This window comes from Anser cygnoides, chromosome 7, assembly GCF_040182565.1.
Source record: "Anser cygnoides isolate HZ-2024a breed goose chromosome 7, Taihu_goose_T2T_genome, whole genome shotgun sequence".
Lineage (NCBI taxonomy): Eukaryota > Metazoa > Chordata > Aves > Anseriformes > Anatidae > Anser > Anser cygnoides.
Window position 1 is genome coordinate 29,137,272 of NC_089879.1, and position 19,040 is coordinate 29,156,311.

Genomic DNA, 19,040 nt, shown 5'->3' on the forward strand with positions numbered 1-19,040 from the left:
GTAATTAACCTAGGAGCTTAGAAATGGCTGGAGAACCTGAGCTGGAGAGCAGAAGGGAAAATGTGGTTTTGCTACAGCCTCACCTTCCTAAGAACACTGGAAAGAGAAGAGATGGGTTGTGTCCTAAGTTTGTGGTGATTTTGTTTTTATTGTATTAAACGCTTCTGTTAGATGGGAAATCCTTGACTTACAGCACTCTACCTTAAGCGTGCTCTGTGTGGCTGTTTGCAGAAGCCTCTAAAGGAGGCTGAGTACTTCCTTAGTCATAGTCTTAGTGCAGACTGCATGCTGAGCTCTCCTACTTGTATGAGTCATGAGCTACAGGAATACTAGAGGCTTAGCGAGTTTGTATGCTGGCACTGAACCTCAGGGACAGAAATGAATCAGTAGAGAAGCTCAACAAATGGGAGCAGGATGTGAAATGTAGTTGCAGCAAGGCCCTTCCTTTTCTTAGAAGCTTCTAACAAACTCAACCTTTACCTCATTACCTTTAGATATTTCATGCTTTTCTGTCCTGACCCTTGCCTTGGAAGGTCTCCTTTCCTACCAGGTTCTGCTTTCAGAGTAAATTACTACAGCAGTCTGAAAGACTTTTCAAACTCCCGAGTCTTCCTCTGAGCCCTGCCTGTGTCACTACTGTGCCAGTAACTGCAAAAAGACACAACACTTTCTGGTGCTTGTTTCCTGTGTCTAATCTGTTCTCATCTCAGGGCAGGCAAGCCTTGTTTGACTACTTTCATAAGTGTGAGGTAGGGGAACAGCTTTGCAGAGAGCCTTCCTCAGAGCAAGAGCAGCACAGGAGCAGTATACAGTTTTCCAGGGATGGCTCTTTAGCCAAAGACTCATCATCCTTAGTCCCTGGAAGCATATCCTCTAAGGATCTCCTGAGGACAGATAACCAGTGAGCAAAATCCCTGAAGAACAAACACCTGACAAACTGGGGTCTGTGATGAATGTCTCCTGTGGTGTCCCAGAGTGTTGGTGTGACACCCAGCTTGGGTGGGAGGTAAGTCCCTGCTAAGAGTGGTGTTGGTGAGAAAAGGCAAGAGCAGTAAAGGAAAAGTCAGGGGATGCTTGGGATCACATGCTGGGCAGGTTATGCCTGAAATGTAACTCACCACCTTAAACATACCAAATGAGACTGTCCTTGGTGCCACTGTATCTCTGTTATAGGAGTCTTGACTCCTTCAGTGATGGCAGTTTTTAACCTTTTGGGAGCACTGGGCACACTGGTGTTAATCCTTTCGGCAAATGTCTTTTTTTTTTTTGTTCCTCAACCATCACTTTTTTGTACCCTTCAGCTTTAAACAATTAAAAGATCTGGGAACATGCAGACTTAAAAACATTAGTAGCTCCTTGTGTTTTCTTCTGTCTCTTCTGCCTTAATCTTATCAGCAAGATGCTTGGCTTATTAAATTTGAGAAAATATTTGCTCCCGGTGAGCCTTATCAAATTCCTGCCTCTCGTATACAGCATAACTCTGCCCTCTTGTGCTCTCGTCCCTGGCCACAGTCATGATGCCCAACCATCTCGCAGCATTAGCTGCCAGGGGACAGCAGCTCACCCCAGCAGCGGTTGGCCCAGCACCCTCTGGGCTCCTCCTCGAGTTGCATTTCATGGCTCCTTGCAGAATGGTGCAATGCAAGAGTGACATGCTGTTTGCATCTTTTAGTAAATTTAGCTTTTTTTTTTAACAATATTTCTTAACATTTCCTGACAGATGTGTCCAGGAAATACCTGGTGTTTTGCAGGCAAAAACATATGCCCACCTGTCCTTTGTCACACTGTGCTGATTTCTCAAATCCAGCATGGGCAGAGCAGGCAACAATAATTTGCTATGCAGCTATTGTTCACCTGCATCCCCAAAGATAAAATCTATTTTTTGTGTGTTTGCTGAAGGAGTCTTCAGCTACTGAGTTAGCCATTTTTTCTAAATGCCAGAGAGCTTCAGTTGCTCTAACAGCCCTTGAAACCCTTTGGCATTTTGGGGCCGCTGGTTTGGACTTGCTGTCAGTATTAATGTTACTTGACTCCTAGATTTTTAAGCCTTGTGCAAAGCCACATTTGGCCAGGATGCTTCACAGTGTCCAAGGTTCGTAAACTCTTTTCTTCCCGTTATCCTGCCCCCCCTCCAAAAGTTTACAATAATGAAGCCCAAAATGGGGGCGATATGCATACATGTACATGAACACAAGCTCCATGTCTTTGAAAGCAATTAGTGAGCTGGATTTCAGTCCAGCACCTGGGGTCAAAATAGCAAGGCTATTTTTAGCATTTTCTTTAAGCTAGAAACAAGTATTCAGGTTGGGAAGACATTAGTCGGGGAAAAACAGCCATGCAAAGATATGAAGATGAAGTAAGAAAATATTTACTTTGCTCAAGCTGTGGATGCATCCCTGGATGTATTTGTAAACAGAAAGTGAACAATTTCGAAGAGACCTCTGGATCTACTTTGAAGGGTATGTACATTTGTTAAGAAGCTTGAAGGAGCAAGGGTTGAATACATGGGCTGTTAAATACCAGAGAAAGAGGAAGGGTAAAATATTCTTAATGTCAGTTAGTATGAAACTCATAAATGTCATCAGTCCTTGAAACTGGTGACAGGCTGGTTTTAGGTAGCAGTCTACTTCAAAGTATGACTTAGATGAGCTATTATTACTGTTTTAAGTTGTTTCAAGGTCTCTAGCGGTTGTATGAAATACTGGAAAGTGCTGAAGAGCCCCTTGCTGTACAGGGTTGCGGCTTACAGGCGTACACAGTGGCAAACTTAGAGTCCGTGCTTCATTATTGCACTGTTTCAGACTCTTCCTCTTATCCAGAAGGCAAATAATGATTTGTGAGGCTTGAGCCCCCAGGGGAAGGAGATGTGGATATGAAGCCTGTCTTCTGTTATTACTTGTCCTGTCTGTTTTTGGTGGCCCCAGCTACTGCTCGCCATGTGGAGTGGTGACTTAGAAATGGGAGCAGTTCTGTAAAAATGCTGGGCAGCGATGTATGACCTCAGGCTTTGATGTCAGCTGTGGCAGGACTTGAGATATGATAGCTGGAAGCATGCAAGCTGGGACCAACCACTGAACACTAGGAAAAATATCTTTGCTTGATAAAGCTGTTGAGTGCTTGGTTCAAGTGATCCACAAAAGCAAAACCTTACTTTAGAAATCTTCATGAAGATGTCTGCGTTTTCTATGCAACTCAGATTGAGGGGACAGATTCCTCAAAATCTCATCAAGAGACTGTGCAGAAAGCTTAGAAAGAAAGGAGGGAAATGTGACTTGGGAAGTGTTCGTGGTGAGGCTGCAGTAGCCAACAACTAGTCCAAAGGGAGGGAGAGAAGATGGGAAGATGACAAACAGCTTTGAAAGGGAACGAGCAGCTTCTCGGTGCCAGACTGGGAGCTGCACACAGCAGCTGGTAGGGGCAGGGGGGGCACCAGTGGTGTTAGGCAGTGCCTTTGACTTCCTCATGGGCAGTCCTCCATGGCTTCACTCCCAGGGCAGCAGGGAGCGAGGTGGTGCCTGACTTAAACCATTGCACCCCAGGGCTGCCTCTGAGCACGGTGCGGGCATGGGAGAATTCACCAGAGCTTTGCAGGCTGGTGCACCCAGGTGAATCGCTGTGGAAGGATCAATGGAGAGGAATATTCACTGCTGCTCCTGGGCTCTGTTACAGGCCATGCCTGGCTGCACATGTGGGCAATGCGGGCTGTTACCTTGAGGGTGGGTTGCCTGCTCTGCTTGTAACAGAGGCAAAGGGTTTTGACAGCACAGCATGCTCTTCTCTGCAGCTCAGCACTGCCTCCTGTGTGCTGGGGCCTTTGCTTATGGATATGGGGCTGGCAGCTCCTCTGTGAGTGGGGGCTGGCTTCAGCCCTCCCAGCAGCAGCAGTCACTGCTCCCATAAAGATCCCTTCCTCAGACTTCTTGGCTGCAGCCCTAAACCAAAGTTTTGCTGAGGAGTCCCAAGTCAGTTTTGTTATGGAGGATATTCCTCAGCAGAGGCACTGGTATCAGGCAGGGTGCCAACGCACGAGTCTTCTTTCAGAGACATGTTTGTGACACTTCTGTATACAGGACAAAAGTAAGGGTTAATGCTCTCACAGGCTAGGGGCAGAGAATTAACAGTATGTTCTATGTGCAAAATACTTCCTATTCCACTGTTGTTATTCTGGTTATTAATGGCTTGTAGGGCATCTAAGTGAAGTTCATTCAGAATATAAATGACTGAGGAAGGCAGAAGAAAACACAGATTTCCAAGTGGAGGTGACCTCTGTTGCTCTTTGAGCTCAGGCTCATTTTGGCTGGAGCAAAATGAAGAGAAGGCTTGGCTTGGAAAAAGGCGATGCAGCTGCCAGCCCCTGTAATTAGCCAAAAGGCCTGCGGAGTGTAGGGAGGGGGTCACAGCACATGGCTCCTGCCATGGAACTGCTCCACCTAGAGTAGTGCCCGCAGGAATTTAAAGCCCAGCCAAAGCCCAGATACTGCAGCTGATCCCATGGGAAGGCCAGACCCCTTCTTCTGGGAATGAGATTGCTAAGGTACAGGATGTGCTGTGCAAGGGTTGGGCAACCTGCCCCTTTAGCATGATGTTATGGAGTCTTTGGAGCGGGAAATGCATAATCCTATGTGAATGCACAGAGCAGTCCCTACCAAGTGCCTCCAAGGATGCTTGCAGGTAATTATTCAGAGTAAACTACAACCTTGAAGATCATGGATTGCAAGTGAACTTCTGAAATGTACAATAATGGAATTATTTATAATTATTATATATTTATAACTTTGCTTAATATAATTGCAGAGAAAAGGGTTGCAGCAGGCAAGACTTCTCTGGCAACCACTGGGTCAGTGACATTATATTTCTATATATGTAAATTCCAGACCTATATGCAAAATATTTTCTGCTGATAATTGAAATATAGGATAAGCTTTTTATCAAGACTTAATTTCTTCACTTTTTTTTTTACTTTCTCGTATCATCTAAGGAAGGTAATCAAGGAAACAAAGACAAAAGTTTGTCAGGCTTTTTACTACAAATATTTCTCCCTCCATGATATCTAAAAGGAAAACCACATTTACTTTTTTGCTAAAGCAACGCATTCATTGATACAGGCTGGATTGGGAATGTAAAGAGCAAGTATATCACACAGGAGTCACAAGAATAGACATGGGCTTGATATCAGAAGCTGTAGATTGAAAAAAAACTCTTTCCTTACTGGGAAGGAAATGGTAGGATTCCTTACTTATTCCTTTCCTCAGTGGGTAGCAGCACAGCACTGTATTTGTATGCTCCCCAGCAAAACTGGATGCAGAAGCAGTTTCTGGCCCACGTTTTGTCCCCAAGCACAGTTTCTCTCTAGAAGTGAAAATCAAGCAAATGTGCAGGCAGCAGGGAAAGTATTTCAGCCTGCACTACTTGAGCTGTAGAGCTGTTGCTGCTTGACACTAGTTCTGCGGCTTTTTTTCTTTTTGTCTCCATCCCTGCAAACTGTTCAAGCAGCAGGGAAGTTTGATTTCTCAAAACAGTCTGACTTGTGGGATGTCTCAGTTCTTCATTAAGTGATGGAGTTACATGTAGTGGAAAACTCTGTGAGACTTCAACAATAATGATGTGTGCTCCTTAAGAGGCATTTCCCATCACTTTTGTATTGGATTTCAGAAGCATTTTAGGTAACTGAGCTATTTCTCATGGGTGAATTGTGGGTACTTTATTTCCATGTACATGGATTTATTTCAAGTTTGTTTTTGTTGTGAATGACACAGCTGAGAAAAACTTAGGCAGGAGAAGATGCACAAGTAAGCGTAATGGTCTAACCTAAGATCGTTCCTCTGCAGAATCTCACAGCTTTAGATTTTTTTTGTCAACATATATTAAACCGTACGGGCTATGGCATGGATTGGCATAGGTTTTGATAAGTCTTCATTCATTCCAAAACATTTTGTGAAGAACCTTCAGCATTTTTTCCTGGTCTTCACAACTTTGCTGTGATATCTGACAGGGATGCCAGATGGCCCAATGAGATAAACATCAAACAAGTAAAGTGTCCCAGCATCCAGCCCTTTGATGGTCTCAGTGGTGACAGCTCGCTGGAGATTGACATCATAGAAATACTTGCACAGCACTTTCTCTGACTTGTGCCGAGATTCAGGTCCAGAGCACCTGTCTGTGCTCCGCAGTTCCATCCACACTTGATCTTCTTCAATCCTTTTCTTGTACACGCAGTACTTGCTCTGCTCTTGTGTTCCTAGCCAGGCAATGGTGATGGAATTGCAGGTCCTCAGTTTGCTGAAAGACTTGATTTTTAAGCTTTCTGGAAGAAGTGGGAATAAGGGCTTGTTGAATTGAGAGGAGACCTGTACTTTCACAGAAGAGTTAGATTCCTCTGTGGACCTCAGCTGCACCAGGTACGTGTCCAGCAGCTTTCCCTTCAGTGACAAATATCTCAGTCCCAAAATGTTTTCTGATGCTACTGTTTTACCATTCTTTGTTATGTGAACCCGTACTTGACCACGACACAACTGAAAGGTAAATTGTACTTTCTTGTGCCTTGCTTGGTACTGCAGTGTGTGGAATTTCTGCTTTTTTCCATCCAGGACAACCTGAATCACCTTCCCATCTTTCAGCTCCATCACCTTAGGTTCAGGTTCTTCCAGAGTTCTTGCAAATGTCCCAGTGTAAGCAGCGCTGGCGTTCGTGAGGAGATTGACAACAAAAACATCAAAATAATACTGAGTGCTGGGACTGAGATTGGGCACAGTGTAAGTGTTCTTGGTACCCATGCATATCTGCCTGACTTCCCCACTGCTCACTCTGTTGATGATGCTCAGCTCACTGTTGGACAATATCATCACCTGCTGTGGCTCAAGAAGGTATGGAGAGAGAGACAAGGCTAAGGTAGCTGGCAGTTTCATTCCAGAGGATCTGATTGCAGTCTCAGCAGCACACAAACTCTTATAATTGTGCTTTTCATTAACTAGAAGGCAGTACTGTATGTTTTCTCTATGTTGCAAGACAGAGGGACTGTGTTTCCAGGCCAGAGTCACTGTTGTATGGCCAATGCCAATCACATCTAAGCGTGGATCCAGTGGCAGTTCTGGATAGAGGTTCCCAGATGTTGTGTCCGTAGTTAAGTACACGGTGATGTGTGTATCACGCTCGGTGGATAAGAACTCCAGCATGTAGAGGGCAGAATGAGAAGACATGCCCATGTAAGTCTCTACAGAATTTCCCTTGTAGTTGAAAATGGTTGACACAAAGCTTGTAGCCTTCTGGGCTTTTGAGACATCATCTGTATCATGGTCACCTGCAAGCAAAAAGCAGACGTGTAACTTTTGCTTTCATAGATGTCAAAGCACATTGCTTAGGTTTCCTTGTTTGTGTCCTACTTTCTACCTTCCTGAAAATAATTATAGCTAAAGATGCTGTTTGCTACTGGCAATTTATTAAAAGAAAATTTGAGTGGCTTTTATTTTAACAGTGCAGTCGTGGAACTGTTTTCAAAAAGACTATAAAACCACAGCTTGCACAAGCTTGAACTTTATTGTGCCTGATACACCTACAATTTTCTTCTTCCACTAGCTTTTTATTTAGGTATTTTTCTTCAAGGAGACTCATCTTCTGTGAAAGGAGTTTTGGTTTTGTGCCTCTGTCTCCTATGAAGAGGAAAAACATCACTTCTAAAAGAACAATATTTGAACTCCTCAGTTAGGTTTATCTGTCTGACAGTGGCAGCTTTTAGATCTTAGTTTTTTTAAAAAATCATTCCAGAAATCATGAAAAAAATGGAATTTCCTCATAGGCTAAAGTCAGGATAATGCCCACTGCCATGATAAGTACTCCTGGAAGATCAAATGGCTAAATCTTCTGCACATCACTGGGAGATAAACCAGACAATGACTGTTTCAGGTGGCCTAAGCCACAGAGAAACATCCGAGACAGCTCTTCCCTCTGGCTGGGCTGACTGGAAAGCCTGCCTCGATAATGCTGTATAGCAAGATTTCCTTAGGAAGAAGCTGGTTTTAAAAACACATGGAGATCCAGGGCTACAAGCAGTGTGTTTTGCAATGTCATAATGTTACTGCTATCAGCTTAGCTTTGTCACAGAAGGCAAGATTACAGAGGGAAGACAGGGAAAGAACAAACAGTTCATGAAGCTGATCCATGTCTGTGGTACCAGAAACACCCACTGTGGTTCCCAAATATTACCCTGAGATTTTGATATTTATAGATGTAATCTCTAATTTACTTGAATTGATGGCAAAATCCCATGGACTGCGAATATCGCCTATGGAGACATGGGCATCCTCTCCATGGTAGAGTTTAGAGATGTTTAAGCTTGTGGCAAACTTTCTGTAACAACACTCCTTATGAAAATCTTAGGGTTTCTCTGTCTCTGCTCAGGCAGGCTGAAGGTCTTACCTTGTGCTACTTTTCCAAGGAAGCTCGCTGAAGCCTTGTGCACAAGTATGCTCCATTCGATGGGAACATCACAGGGGGTCACTGTTATTGAGAAAGGTGCCAGAGCTCTGCCCTCCTCCAGAACAAAGTAGTACCTGTAAACGTGGATTAGAAATAGAGCGAAAGCTTCAAGAAATTCAAGTCTACCACTAAGTGTCCCTTCTGATGTGGTCACTCCACTGTGGGTAGAGATGACTGCTCCCTTTTGAGGTGCATCAAAAACGATGCATCTCAGTTGCAGGATGTCTGAACCTTTCAGCTGTGGGAAGAACATACGCTGTGATTTTTTCTAATTCACAAATCGTTGCTGGAAGTCTTGTCCACTTAGCACAGGCAGTATTTTTTTCCCACTGAATTTTAGTATGCTTCAGGTGAACAGCATATCTCAGTACTTACCTGGTTATTTTGGATGATGAACGTGGTAAGCTGCCTTATAGATAACCACTCGTTGGCTAACTCTGGGGCAATTTGGTACACTTTCCCCCCAGATTTCCTGTCTGGAATTCTTTGAAAGCTCTGAGTTTGCTCATATCTGCTTGAATATCTAGGACTTCATCTGTGTAAGATGAAGATTAAATAGTTTTAGCCAGTCCTGGAGATTATCAGGCATCAATGGCAGGTTCAGACAGTTCTGTTCTAACTTGCTTTTGTGACAGAGGCTGCTGTGTGTTAATAGTAGCAAGGGGCCTCAGTCTACTCAGTAAATTTTTTATTCCTCCTTATTTACAGTAAAGCCCAGCCTCCTGTCTCACTCTTTTGTTTTTTTTGTTGTTTCCGTAAACGTTGACAGTGTACAGCCACAAAAATGTTTGGACTTGGGTCACTCACTCTGCAGTTAAATGTAGGCAATTGTAATTTTGTTTGTTGGCGAGACAAGCCTATTCATTATGGATGGATTATGTCAGCCTAAAGGTCTGGCTTGCTTTCAGGATGTGGCTACTGGTCTGGAGTTAACTTTCACTGGAAACAGCTCCACATTCTCAAGTCTTTTAAGCCAAATTTTGTCATCTGATTTCCTTCTTGGATGACTTCGGGTCTCATAAGGTTCTTACCTGATCATGCTACACTGCCTTTTTTGTTGTTTTTTTATTCCTAGTAGAAACCTTAATGTTATGTCACAATAGTACAGCATAATTCACTGTTCTGAGATTTAAATACCTATTTCCCTTCAAAAAGGAGAGCTTCTAGTTTTGCTCTTGTGAGCATCATCATGTTATGTAATGTGCTGTGTTCCAGTCTTTGCAGTGTGTATCAAGACCAAACCATCTGGCTCATCCTCTGCTCCATGACTGCTCTGCTCAGATGTACATCAAAATCTGTATGTGCTGGTCACTGTTCAAAGGATTCTGATTAAACCAATTGAAGTGTCTCTCTTCTTAAACAGGCAGATCAGTTAGCCTTTCCTGCCTAATATGCAGTGCCAGTTGTAATATTTAGATAAGGCACCAAATTTTGCAGCTATTTGGAGGAAGTGAGGAATCTGGAATTTCCACATAAAAAGCATATTTGATCTTAGCAATAGCTCCATTCATCTGAAACCTTTCTAGCATGCAGGATGTTGACAGAAGTTCTTCTAATAAGAAAAGTCTGTATACGCGTTCTACTGATTTTTGGGGTAGCTAGTTTGGTAAAATTGTCTTTTACAGCCAATGTAGGAAGGATGATGTGTCTGCAGTTCTGAAGCCAGGTTGTTTATGCGACAGCTGTTTGCTGTTGGAGCCCCCCAGTTCTGTACCACCACAGAAAGCTGCCTGCAGTGCGTATGTGAACCTGAACTTTGTCTTGGGGGTCTCCAGACTGGGCAAAATAACAAACATCGGAGGACACTTGAGCTGGACAGAAACGGAGCATGGTGTGTCTCAGGAAATTCAGTGGATACTGATGGAGCTCTGCAGACTTTTGACTTGTGCTGGTAGTGTGCAGCTACTGGTGTCACGGGAAAGGGGAAGTACCTGAGAACAGGAGTACCTGACTTGCTCTTACCTTTTAGGGATATCCTTCAGCAGGTGAATTGTGGTTTCCTTACCATCGGCAAGAATTAGAGAGTGGTAGAAGTTGAAGAGGTTGCTCTTGAAGCTCTGTTGCGAACTGCTGGTGGGTGCTTTAATGGAATGACACAAGCAAGCAGCCATGAGAAGATGGAGAGGCAGATAAAACCAGCACCAAGACATCTTCAGTACTGCAAAGTGAAATGACAAAAGTGAACGTAAACTGCTGTCTTGAGGGAGAAAATCAGTGACCTCTTTTTGTTCCATTAGTGATATTGATCATAATCACAGCAAGCCAGGCATTCAAACAGCCACTTTCCACTTTGCTGAATTGCTTTTAATTCACAGAGAAATATTTTTCTCAGATCTCATTGCAAAGATTTAATGGTAGAAGCTGCTGTCAAGTCTTTAATTATAGGATTACATACATATATCTACATTGACTATGTGTATCACAAATGCAATATCATGCCAAAAAAAAAAAAAACAACTTCATTGCTGATGGAATGAATGGAGAATTACATTAAAATTTTTCCTGGTTTATAATATTCATTTACTAAATTCAAAGCCAGGTTATTTGTAATGGAACTTATTTTAAAACTCACAGGCGGTCACTATCCCAAACATGTTTTCTGTCAGAGGTCATTTAATTTTTTTCATACAGACTGCACATCTCTCATGACTATAGGTATATGTAAGGAAGATCAAAATAAGTTATTCAGAGTTGGGTGAAATCTTGTTTGATGGAAAGTGGCAGATCCTGAATAAGTAGCCATACATTGATTCTAAATTAATTTTTTTAAGTTGTGTGCATCTAATTTGGAAGGTAACTTTCTTGCTGTTTGGGTAGCTGCATAAATCATTCTGAGACTGTGAATTACACATCTTTCATACCTGCATCATTTCCAGACCATTGCAGCATTTGCTATTCACTGGAAATGTAACAGCTCTATAGTATTCACCCTTACTGGGTTTCAGAAATCATATATGCCCACCCCCTTTTGTCAAAAGGCTTTGTTATCAGCTTCTCAAATCTATGAAAGAAAAACACACTGCTCAAACACTTCCAGAGCTCACCTATGAAAATGCCTATGTTATTTGAACTGTTCTTTGTACATTGTACAGAACTACACAGGAGGCTCCAGTTCAGACAAAATTTTGACAGTACACTGTTATGTGAGATTGTTGATTATCCTTGCAACCTTTTTTCTCTGCCACATCCGGCTTTGGAAAGGGGAAAATACAGAAGTGGGAAAGGCTTTAAAGAGAAGGGAATAGACCTTTAAAAACAGGTGACAGCTGTAGCTCAGGGATTTGGAAAGCAGAGGGAGCTCTGTGAGCAATATCCCTTTATGGGAAGAGTAGTTTGTATCTTACAAGCAGCAAGAAGGAGTAAAGATCCTGCTTGAATCTGATTATCAGTCAATGATGAAGAGAACATAAAAGACAAAGGTTCAATACTTTGTAATTTTTACTTGTTTCTGAGATCAGCCATTTCCTCTCAGTGTCTGCAAAGGTGCTTTTGACTTCAGCACTCAGCCTACAACTCAGCAGAGCTGCTGATCATTATGATTCACCTAAATGAGTCTATAAAAGAGCCGGTTCTGTTATAAATCCATTCAAGATCTGCACATTTAAATGTAGTACTGAATACACTGTAGACTTCCATGTACAAGACTTTTCGTCACTGATTCCCAAATTCCCAAAGTGATGTATATCTTCAGAATCATTGAGATTATTAAAATTATCACTCCCAGATCATCTGAATGTCCTACTTAACATCCTAACAATTAGAATATTCCTTTCCTCTTTCAAAAGGTCTGTGATAATCTTAGCACCTGGCTGAATGTAAGATTAAATAACAATCCAAACAAGTCAAAAGAATGGTTGAGAAGATATCAGTTTTAATGTTTTTTTTTAAACAGTTTTCCTTATGAATAGTTTTTCTTATGAATCTGAGTTAATTCTCTGCCACTTTGTTATTCTTGTAGTCAAAATATAGCTTACACATCAAAAATATAACTCCAAATATTTTGCTTTACCTTTGACAGTGGAATATGCAATCCGTGTTTCTTGCATTTAAAAAAGGATTTTTTAAAAAAAAAGTCTATCTGCTGCTTGAATGTCAGGATCTCGCCAACCACACTGACACCACAGCAGCTCAGCTTTTCTTGTCCAGGGAAAACAAACAAACCAGGCGACCGACCAACCTATAATCAGCTTATCCCAAAGACAGCATCGTCCTGAAGGCTGATTTCAGTCAGTTACACAAACAGTGTACTTCTAGACTCCTGAAATATGTTACACAAAAAACGCTCTGCTTACCTTTTGTGTTTCTGGCCAGATGATCCCCAGACCACTTGCTTTCTTTGCTGAAAAAGCATACAATAAAACAACATAGACTTCTCAGATCTCTGTAGACAGATGAAAACCACAACTGTGCAACCAGTTCAACAGGACAGAACTGATTTTTCCATATGGCTCCTGAACAGTCATTGTAACTAAAATGCTTGCAGTCTTTCAGGAAAAGAAAAAAATAAAGAGTTGTGATATTTTGTTAGGTTGGGGCTTTTCAAAGGTAATTTTAAACTTGCAGAATTTTGAAATCTTCCAACTCCTGCCTGCTGCTCTTTCAGGTCCGGAGCTCCTTCGGGAGGGCTGCGCGATGCCCGCGTGTGCTGCCTCCGGACAGCGGGGCTTGATTCCTGCACAGGGTGTCCGCGAGCCAGCTAATAGCCTAATCCCAGCCCTGGCTGGCCAGGGAGCAGATCTTTGACAGAAGCGCACAGAGGAGGAGGGGGTGAGACAGAGAGCGGTTAACCCTTGTTAGCCCACACTAGTAGCCAGCAAGGGGCACACCGGTTGCTTCCAGAAAATGTCTTGCATTAGGAGCTCGATGGAGCAAGTCCACGGAGCGTGCAAGCGCCTTGCCCACAGCGCTTCAGCAGTGTCAGGCTTTCTCCAGTGTGCTTTCAGTTATGCTGGTTGTGGCCCAACAGGTGCCGGCTGGCTCACAGAAGGGAAGGGAGAAGAGCTGTGAGGGAGGGAACGCTCTGCATTTTTTGTGCACGCAGGAATCAGCAATCCTTTGAAGACTGTCGGGAATCTACAGCATTGGAGCCGTGGAGATTTCTGGCAGAGGATTTGTAGGGAAGAAACTCCAAAAGTGCTTGGGCTGTATTGTGGCTGGGGGAGCAAGCAGGGAAAAGGTGCATGGGAAACTGCCTACAACCAGTACAAACGCTTCCTTCTGTGATCGGGGCTGCAGAGCAGTTGCAGAAAAGCTGTGGTCCTGAAAAGACCTGCTCCTGCTGAGCGAGAGCAGGGTACAGCCGGGACGCGTGTGCTGCTGGTTTCTTCTTGGCCTCTTGGCCTGAGATGTCGGGATGGGAGCCCTGGGCTCATCTGTGTGAGGACATCTACTTTGCTTCTTCAGGTCTGCTTGGAAGGGCAAGCCCCAGAAAGCTGCATCGGCTTCTGGGCAGGCACTTTGCGGGGCTCAAAGGCAGAGGATGGTCTGGAGGCTAGGCCTCTTATTTATTTTAAAATAAATTCAGTGTTTGAAGAGAGTGACTTGCAGTAACCCTTTACCGTTGTCCCCCTGGACTTGGAGTTGTATTATTTAAACCTTCCCAAGACTAAAAGCTTGCTAAGAAGAAGGGCAGGTGAGTGAGAAGTAGGAGGAGGTTTTCACAGATTTTACATAACCTAGCCCTAAGATTTTCTCATCAACAGATACAATGGAGAGAAACATTTACAGTGTGTTTACTCTTACTGCAGAAGATGATAGGAAAAATTAAGATGTTGTTTATCAATGCTTTCCTAAAATTTAGTTGCACAAAGGATTTTCTGAGCAACTGGGCTTTTACCAAGGGGACAACATGTGGGAGCCTTGATACAGACACTGTATGATCAGAGATTTGGCACCATGGAGCTAGTGAGGGATCTTGCAAGATGTTTGCTGGACAGCTAGAAAAAGCAGGACTAAAAGATGTCCATGTAACAGACATCAGGAAATGTCCATTTGGAACTAATGAAACCGTATGAACTAATGAAAATATAAGCACCTAGTCAGAAGCAAACCATTCTCCTAATGAAGGAGAAGCATGAGAAAAAGGTGCTGCAAATTCAGTAAGTTCCTGGACCAGGCATGGAAGAGGGAAATGTAGGTTGGTTGAGGTGCATCAAAAGAATGTGCAATGAAAAAAGGGCACAAAAGAAAGGGTATCAGCCATAAGTGCAGGGACTGTGGCATGTTGTTGCTGAGGTTTGGAGGGACTCCTGAGTTGCAGTGAGCAGAGGTGAGCTCACTGTCTCACCCCCCAGAACCTCCCCACTGCCCTCAAGGCAAGCCGTTCCCCAGGGCAGAATTCAGCTTCCAGGGCAAGTAATGGGCATCTGAAAACCGTCCATAGTTTTAGCTAAATGCTTGAAGGAGCACTCCGTCTCCTGCTGAATAATATCAACAGGGATGTCAGGTGGAAGAGGTTGACAGGTGTCTTTACTATAGAAGTAGTCCAATTCCTTCCTCTGTGATTTTGCGCATACTTTCTGTGTGTGTGTGCTTACATGCTTTGCTGGATGTACATTGGTAGATTTAGAGGTTCACTGAAATAGTCTCAAAGAAAAACTACATATTCTCTACTGAGAAAGAAAGAGCTAAATTTATGACTCACAGAGCTTGACTGAACTCAGTGGAGTTACAACAGGGATAAATCAAACCCTTGATTTGACATAAAATTGATACGACAGACTTCTCAATTAAAAAAAAAAATGGTAGTCTATAACGAGCAGGTCCTGCTGTGCCTCAGAGCTGAATCAGTGACTTCAGGAGGGCTGTTCAAGGGATCCTGCTCTTTTTCCAACCCCGCTGGCCATCAACATTTCTCAAATGCAAGTGGTGGCCACCTTTGACATCAGAGACTTGCCTTACACTCTGTTATGTAGCAGCTCTGCTAACAGATCGGTAACACTAAAAACAAAGGAACTCAGATGAAACCAGAGCAAGAAGTCAGACCATCAGGGAGCTAGCCTGAAGCTCTCAAAGACACTTCAGGTGTGTATTTCCAGCAATTGTAGTCCTGGTTTCTGTATTCTGGTAAAGGATCCCACAAGCCAGAGGAGTGTTCTGCACTCCCTCACAGCTGTCCCACAGCACGCCCTGCCCACAGCATTCGGTTGCTCTTTCAGGGGATGCTCTGCTAAAGGATGCTCGGGGCGATGCTCAGAGCCTGCAGGAGGGACAGCCTGCCCAGCACACCTCCTGTAACCGCTAGCGCCTTCCTACTTGGCAGGTGGGTGCAAAAACTGACCATGAGCATTTCTGACAAGGAAGTTCCTCATGCTGGCAACCTACCTTTGAGATGGTCAGGCTGCCTTCTTCAGGAGGTGGCATCGGCATGAAGGGCCAGGAGAGATCTAGTCCCCACCATCGGTACCATGCACCGCGGAGCAGTGACAGTGGTGTTCCCATCCACAGCCCGTCTGGATCATGGCCTGGCTGTAGCCCAGGCAGTTGCCCACCCAGACAACTTCCCTATGCCCCCAGGCCTGCTGAGGGAGCTCTGTTTCGTGAAACTCTGTAAGCACATTAAAAATGCATGGGGAAATAGAAATCTAATCTTTCCGTTACAAGGCAAGTAATATTCCCCCCTTCTGTCTTTCACACGTGTGCACACACATATATTCTATGAACAACTAAGTCAAAATTAGTCTTTGGCATACCGCTACATATCTGTCTATAAAATATCTTTTTAACTAATGAGGATTTACAACCTGTGTTCATAGTAGTGAGTGGAAGTAGCTGTGGCTGTCTTACGTTTTTGAACATGTTCCGTATCTGATCCGTTGGCATGATTATAGCATCCTAATGTATTTTGCGTTTTCCACGGCTGTAAGTTACAATCCATTCCTCTTGGCAGAAGACTCTAGCTTCTAACTTGTCCTACTGGCTATGGAAGGGGGGTGCAAATTTCTGTAAAAATCCCCTCCCAAGTGGAGGGATTGTCAGAATCACTGCTTGACAGCTACCAGAGCTAATAGGTCCTTGAGAAGTTAACATACTGATGGTTAGTATTACTGCTCAAAAAATATCTTCTTAGACAGCTTTGGCTCCAAAATCACACTTCCCTTTGAAACTGTGAAAGACAAGCCTAAGCAAAAGTCTGGAGCTTAAAGCCCACCGAGTGTACAGTCGTGGGGCAGCTGCTGATATTTCTTCCAGGTTTTGTTAAGCTCTGGCAATGCACAAACATTCAAAGGCCTGTCTGATAAGAAAAGCTCTGGTCTGTTCCTATTCAGCGGCATTAATAAGCAGGAGAGACAGGGAATTGCTCTGAAGTGAAAAGCAGACTTGGAATTTTCCTGCAGCAGGAAATAAAGGAATAGGTTGTTTCGGAAGCTAGTGGGTTGTCCCAGCATCGCGTATTGGCTTTGTAGGATAAAAAGCCAGTGGCCTGCTGTATTTTGGACCCATACCCTCTTTGGTATGTCTCTGTTAAGAAGTTCTCCAGAGGATTATATAGTGGTAATTGCTATAAATACTGAAATTGCAGATGAAGTTTTTTGCTTAGATGTCCCTTGCCAGGGAATAAGGTGCTGCTGCCTTTATACTTGAAAATGATCTTTTTTTCTGATACTATTGAAACAAAAGATAGCCTTGAAGGGTCTTTTAGTAAGCAGCCATCTAAAAAATATGGAAATCCGATTATCCCTCACTATATTCTTATTCCATATTTTTAAGAGTAGTAGTAGTTAGTTAGAGGAATCCAGAGACCAATAGTACAGGTGATATAGGGGAGATTTCCTATGCAAAGCTCTGATTTTCCAGGATGTAAGAGATTGCTTCTGAGGGTACTATATAAAATTTATTGGGAAAATTCCCTATTTTTGTGGCAGAATTTGTTCCTCCACAAGAGTAAATTCAGTGCAACGTAGGAATCTTCAAGTCCCAGCCAGGATGCAGTATTACACTAACAGCTTCTTTATGAATTAAAGAGGAAAACATATTGAAGGTCCTGAGCTGCTACTTTCATTTCCTTTTCCTTTTACCATACCCCCAGGCTTTCAGGATTTTAGGTTAAGCCTTGTTAAAAATGCCTTAGAAAGCACCTACAAAATTCCCTTCAAAGCAGTGAATCAGTTGGGGCAGGTAAGGACTAATAACGTGAGGGTTTCAGTTCAGCTGGAAGCTGCTGAAGATTTCAATTGCCAAAGTCACAGAAAGGAAAGAAGTGGCATTGTCCGTAATCAGTGCGCCATTTTAATAGGATAATTCCCATATTTTGTTTTTAGCTACAGTCTTGCTTGTTTTACATGCCAAAGGATTAAACACATATGAATAGGACTAATCCACCCTTGTGAACAAGGAACATCCAAGTGTTTTCTGTGGCAGAGGTTCTCAAGTGCTGGTTTAATTCCTCCTAATGACAAGTTGGAGAGCAGCAGGCAATGTTGAGCAGCCAGGCTCTTGCTCTTCAATCAAGCACAGGCCTGCCAAATTTCACTTGTCTGGAGGGAGAATCTCTGATCCTGCGGTACTCCACAAGGTTTTTACAAACACCTTCGATCTGGCCAAGAGGCCTTTCACCTTGTGGGTACTGGTTTCACTTAGACCATTTCACTTCCCTCTTGGGCCCCAGGGAGAGCTCCCTCCTTCACATCTACACGGGAATTTACAAGCAACCGAAATTTCCACCTGAAGCACAGAACAGTTTTTCAGAAGGATGTGATTACTGGTCTGTGCTCTGTGTGTCCCCAGGGGCTGCAGCGGCTTGCTCCCAGGAGCATTAAGCTACAAAGTGCATGTTACAGTGTTGTCAGGAAAGCGGACTGCATTAATTTTCCTTACAGACATCTTCTGTGGTGGCCGGCTGAGCAGGAGTTAACCGCTGTCCTCTTTTCTGCCTTTGCTGGCTGGAGTCAGTGGCATCCCATCTGGTCCAGGCTGTCCTCAGCCCTTCCCGGCCGTCTCTGGGGAAGGCACTACAATACCCAGGAATTTTAACAATCCTAAACAGATTGGGGGCCACATATGGAGCAAAATGATTAGATTATAAGAAATCCAATCACATTTGCTGCCCCGGCCTTATATTTGTAAGCATTCGGGATCAGGCTTTCTGCTCAATTACGAATATTTTACATGCAGCAGAGATAATGTTATTATGTTCATCTCTCCATTTTGTCCCCACAGGAATAGTATCCATTTTAATGTTTGATTGTAGGAATTTAATGAATAAGTTAACATTACATCTAATAAAATCTGCCACTTTTGTCATAAATTGTCATAGCGACCTACTGTTCATGACAGTCATATTTACATTATACAGAAGAAGGAATACAAAACTTACTCATACATATGTATCCAGAAGGGGAAAAATAATCTCTGTGCCTTGTTAACTCTGCCTTGTTTATTCTAATGTGTGTGTGTGTGTTTTTTTTCCTGTGCAGTTAAAAAGAGTTCATTTTTGTGAAATATTTTTTTAGCAAAAAATCTTCATTGAGCAAATCCCTCCAAATGTGAAGCATAAGTATAAAAAATGAATAGAAAATCATGGAGCTCATCCTCCAGCCATTTCATCCTTCATCTCTTGCTATCACCCT

General features: G+C 43.2%; 1 protein-coding gene and 1 long non-coding RNA gene across 2 annotated transcripts in view; one reads left to right on the forward strand and one right to left on the reverse strand.

Annotated features, from left to right (window-relative positions):
- Positions 1-19,040, forward strand: part of LOC136791239 (uncharacterized) — a 45,417-nt gene that overhangs the window by 19,059 nt on the left and 7,318 nt on the right. The window lies entirely within an intron of this gene.
- LOC106031687 (protein NDNF-like) lies at positions 5,016-13,573 on the reverse strand. Its single transcript, XM_013174221.3, has 4 exons — positions 12,765-13,573; positions 10,435-10,630; positions 8,413-8,546; positions 5,016-7,297 (listed from the first exon to the last, which is right to left on the reverse strand). The coding sequence occupies exons 2-4, from the start codon at positions 10,620-10,622 to the stop codon at positions 5,946-5,948; spliced, it is 1,674 nt and encodes a 557-aa protein (XP_013029675.3). The 5' UTR covers positions 10,623-10,630; positions 12,765-13,573; the 3' UTR covers positions 5,016-5,945.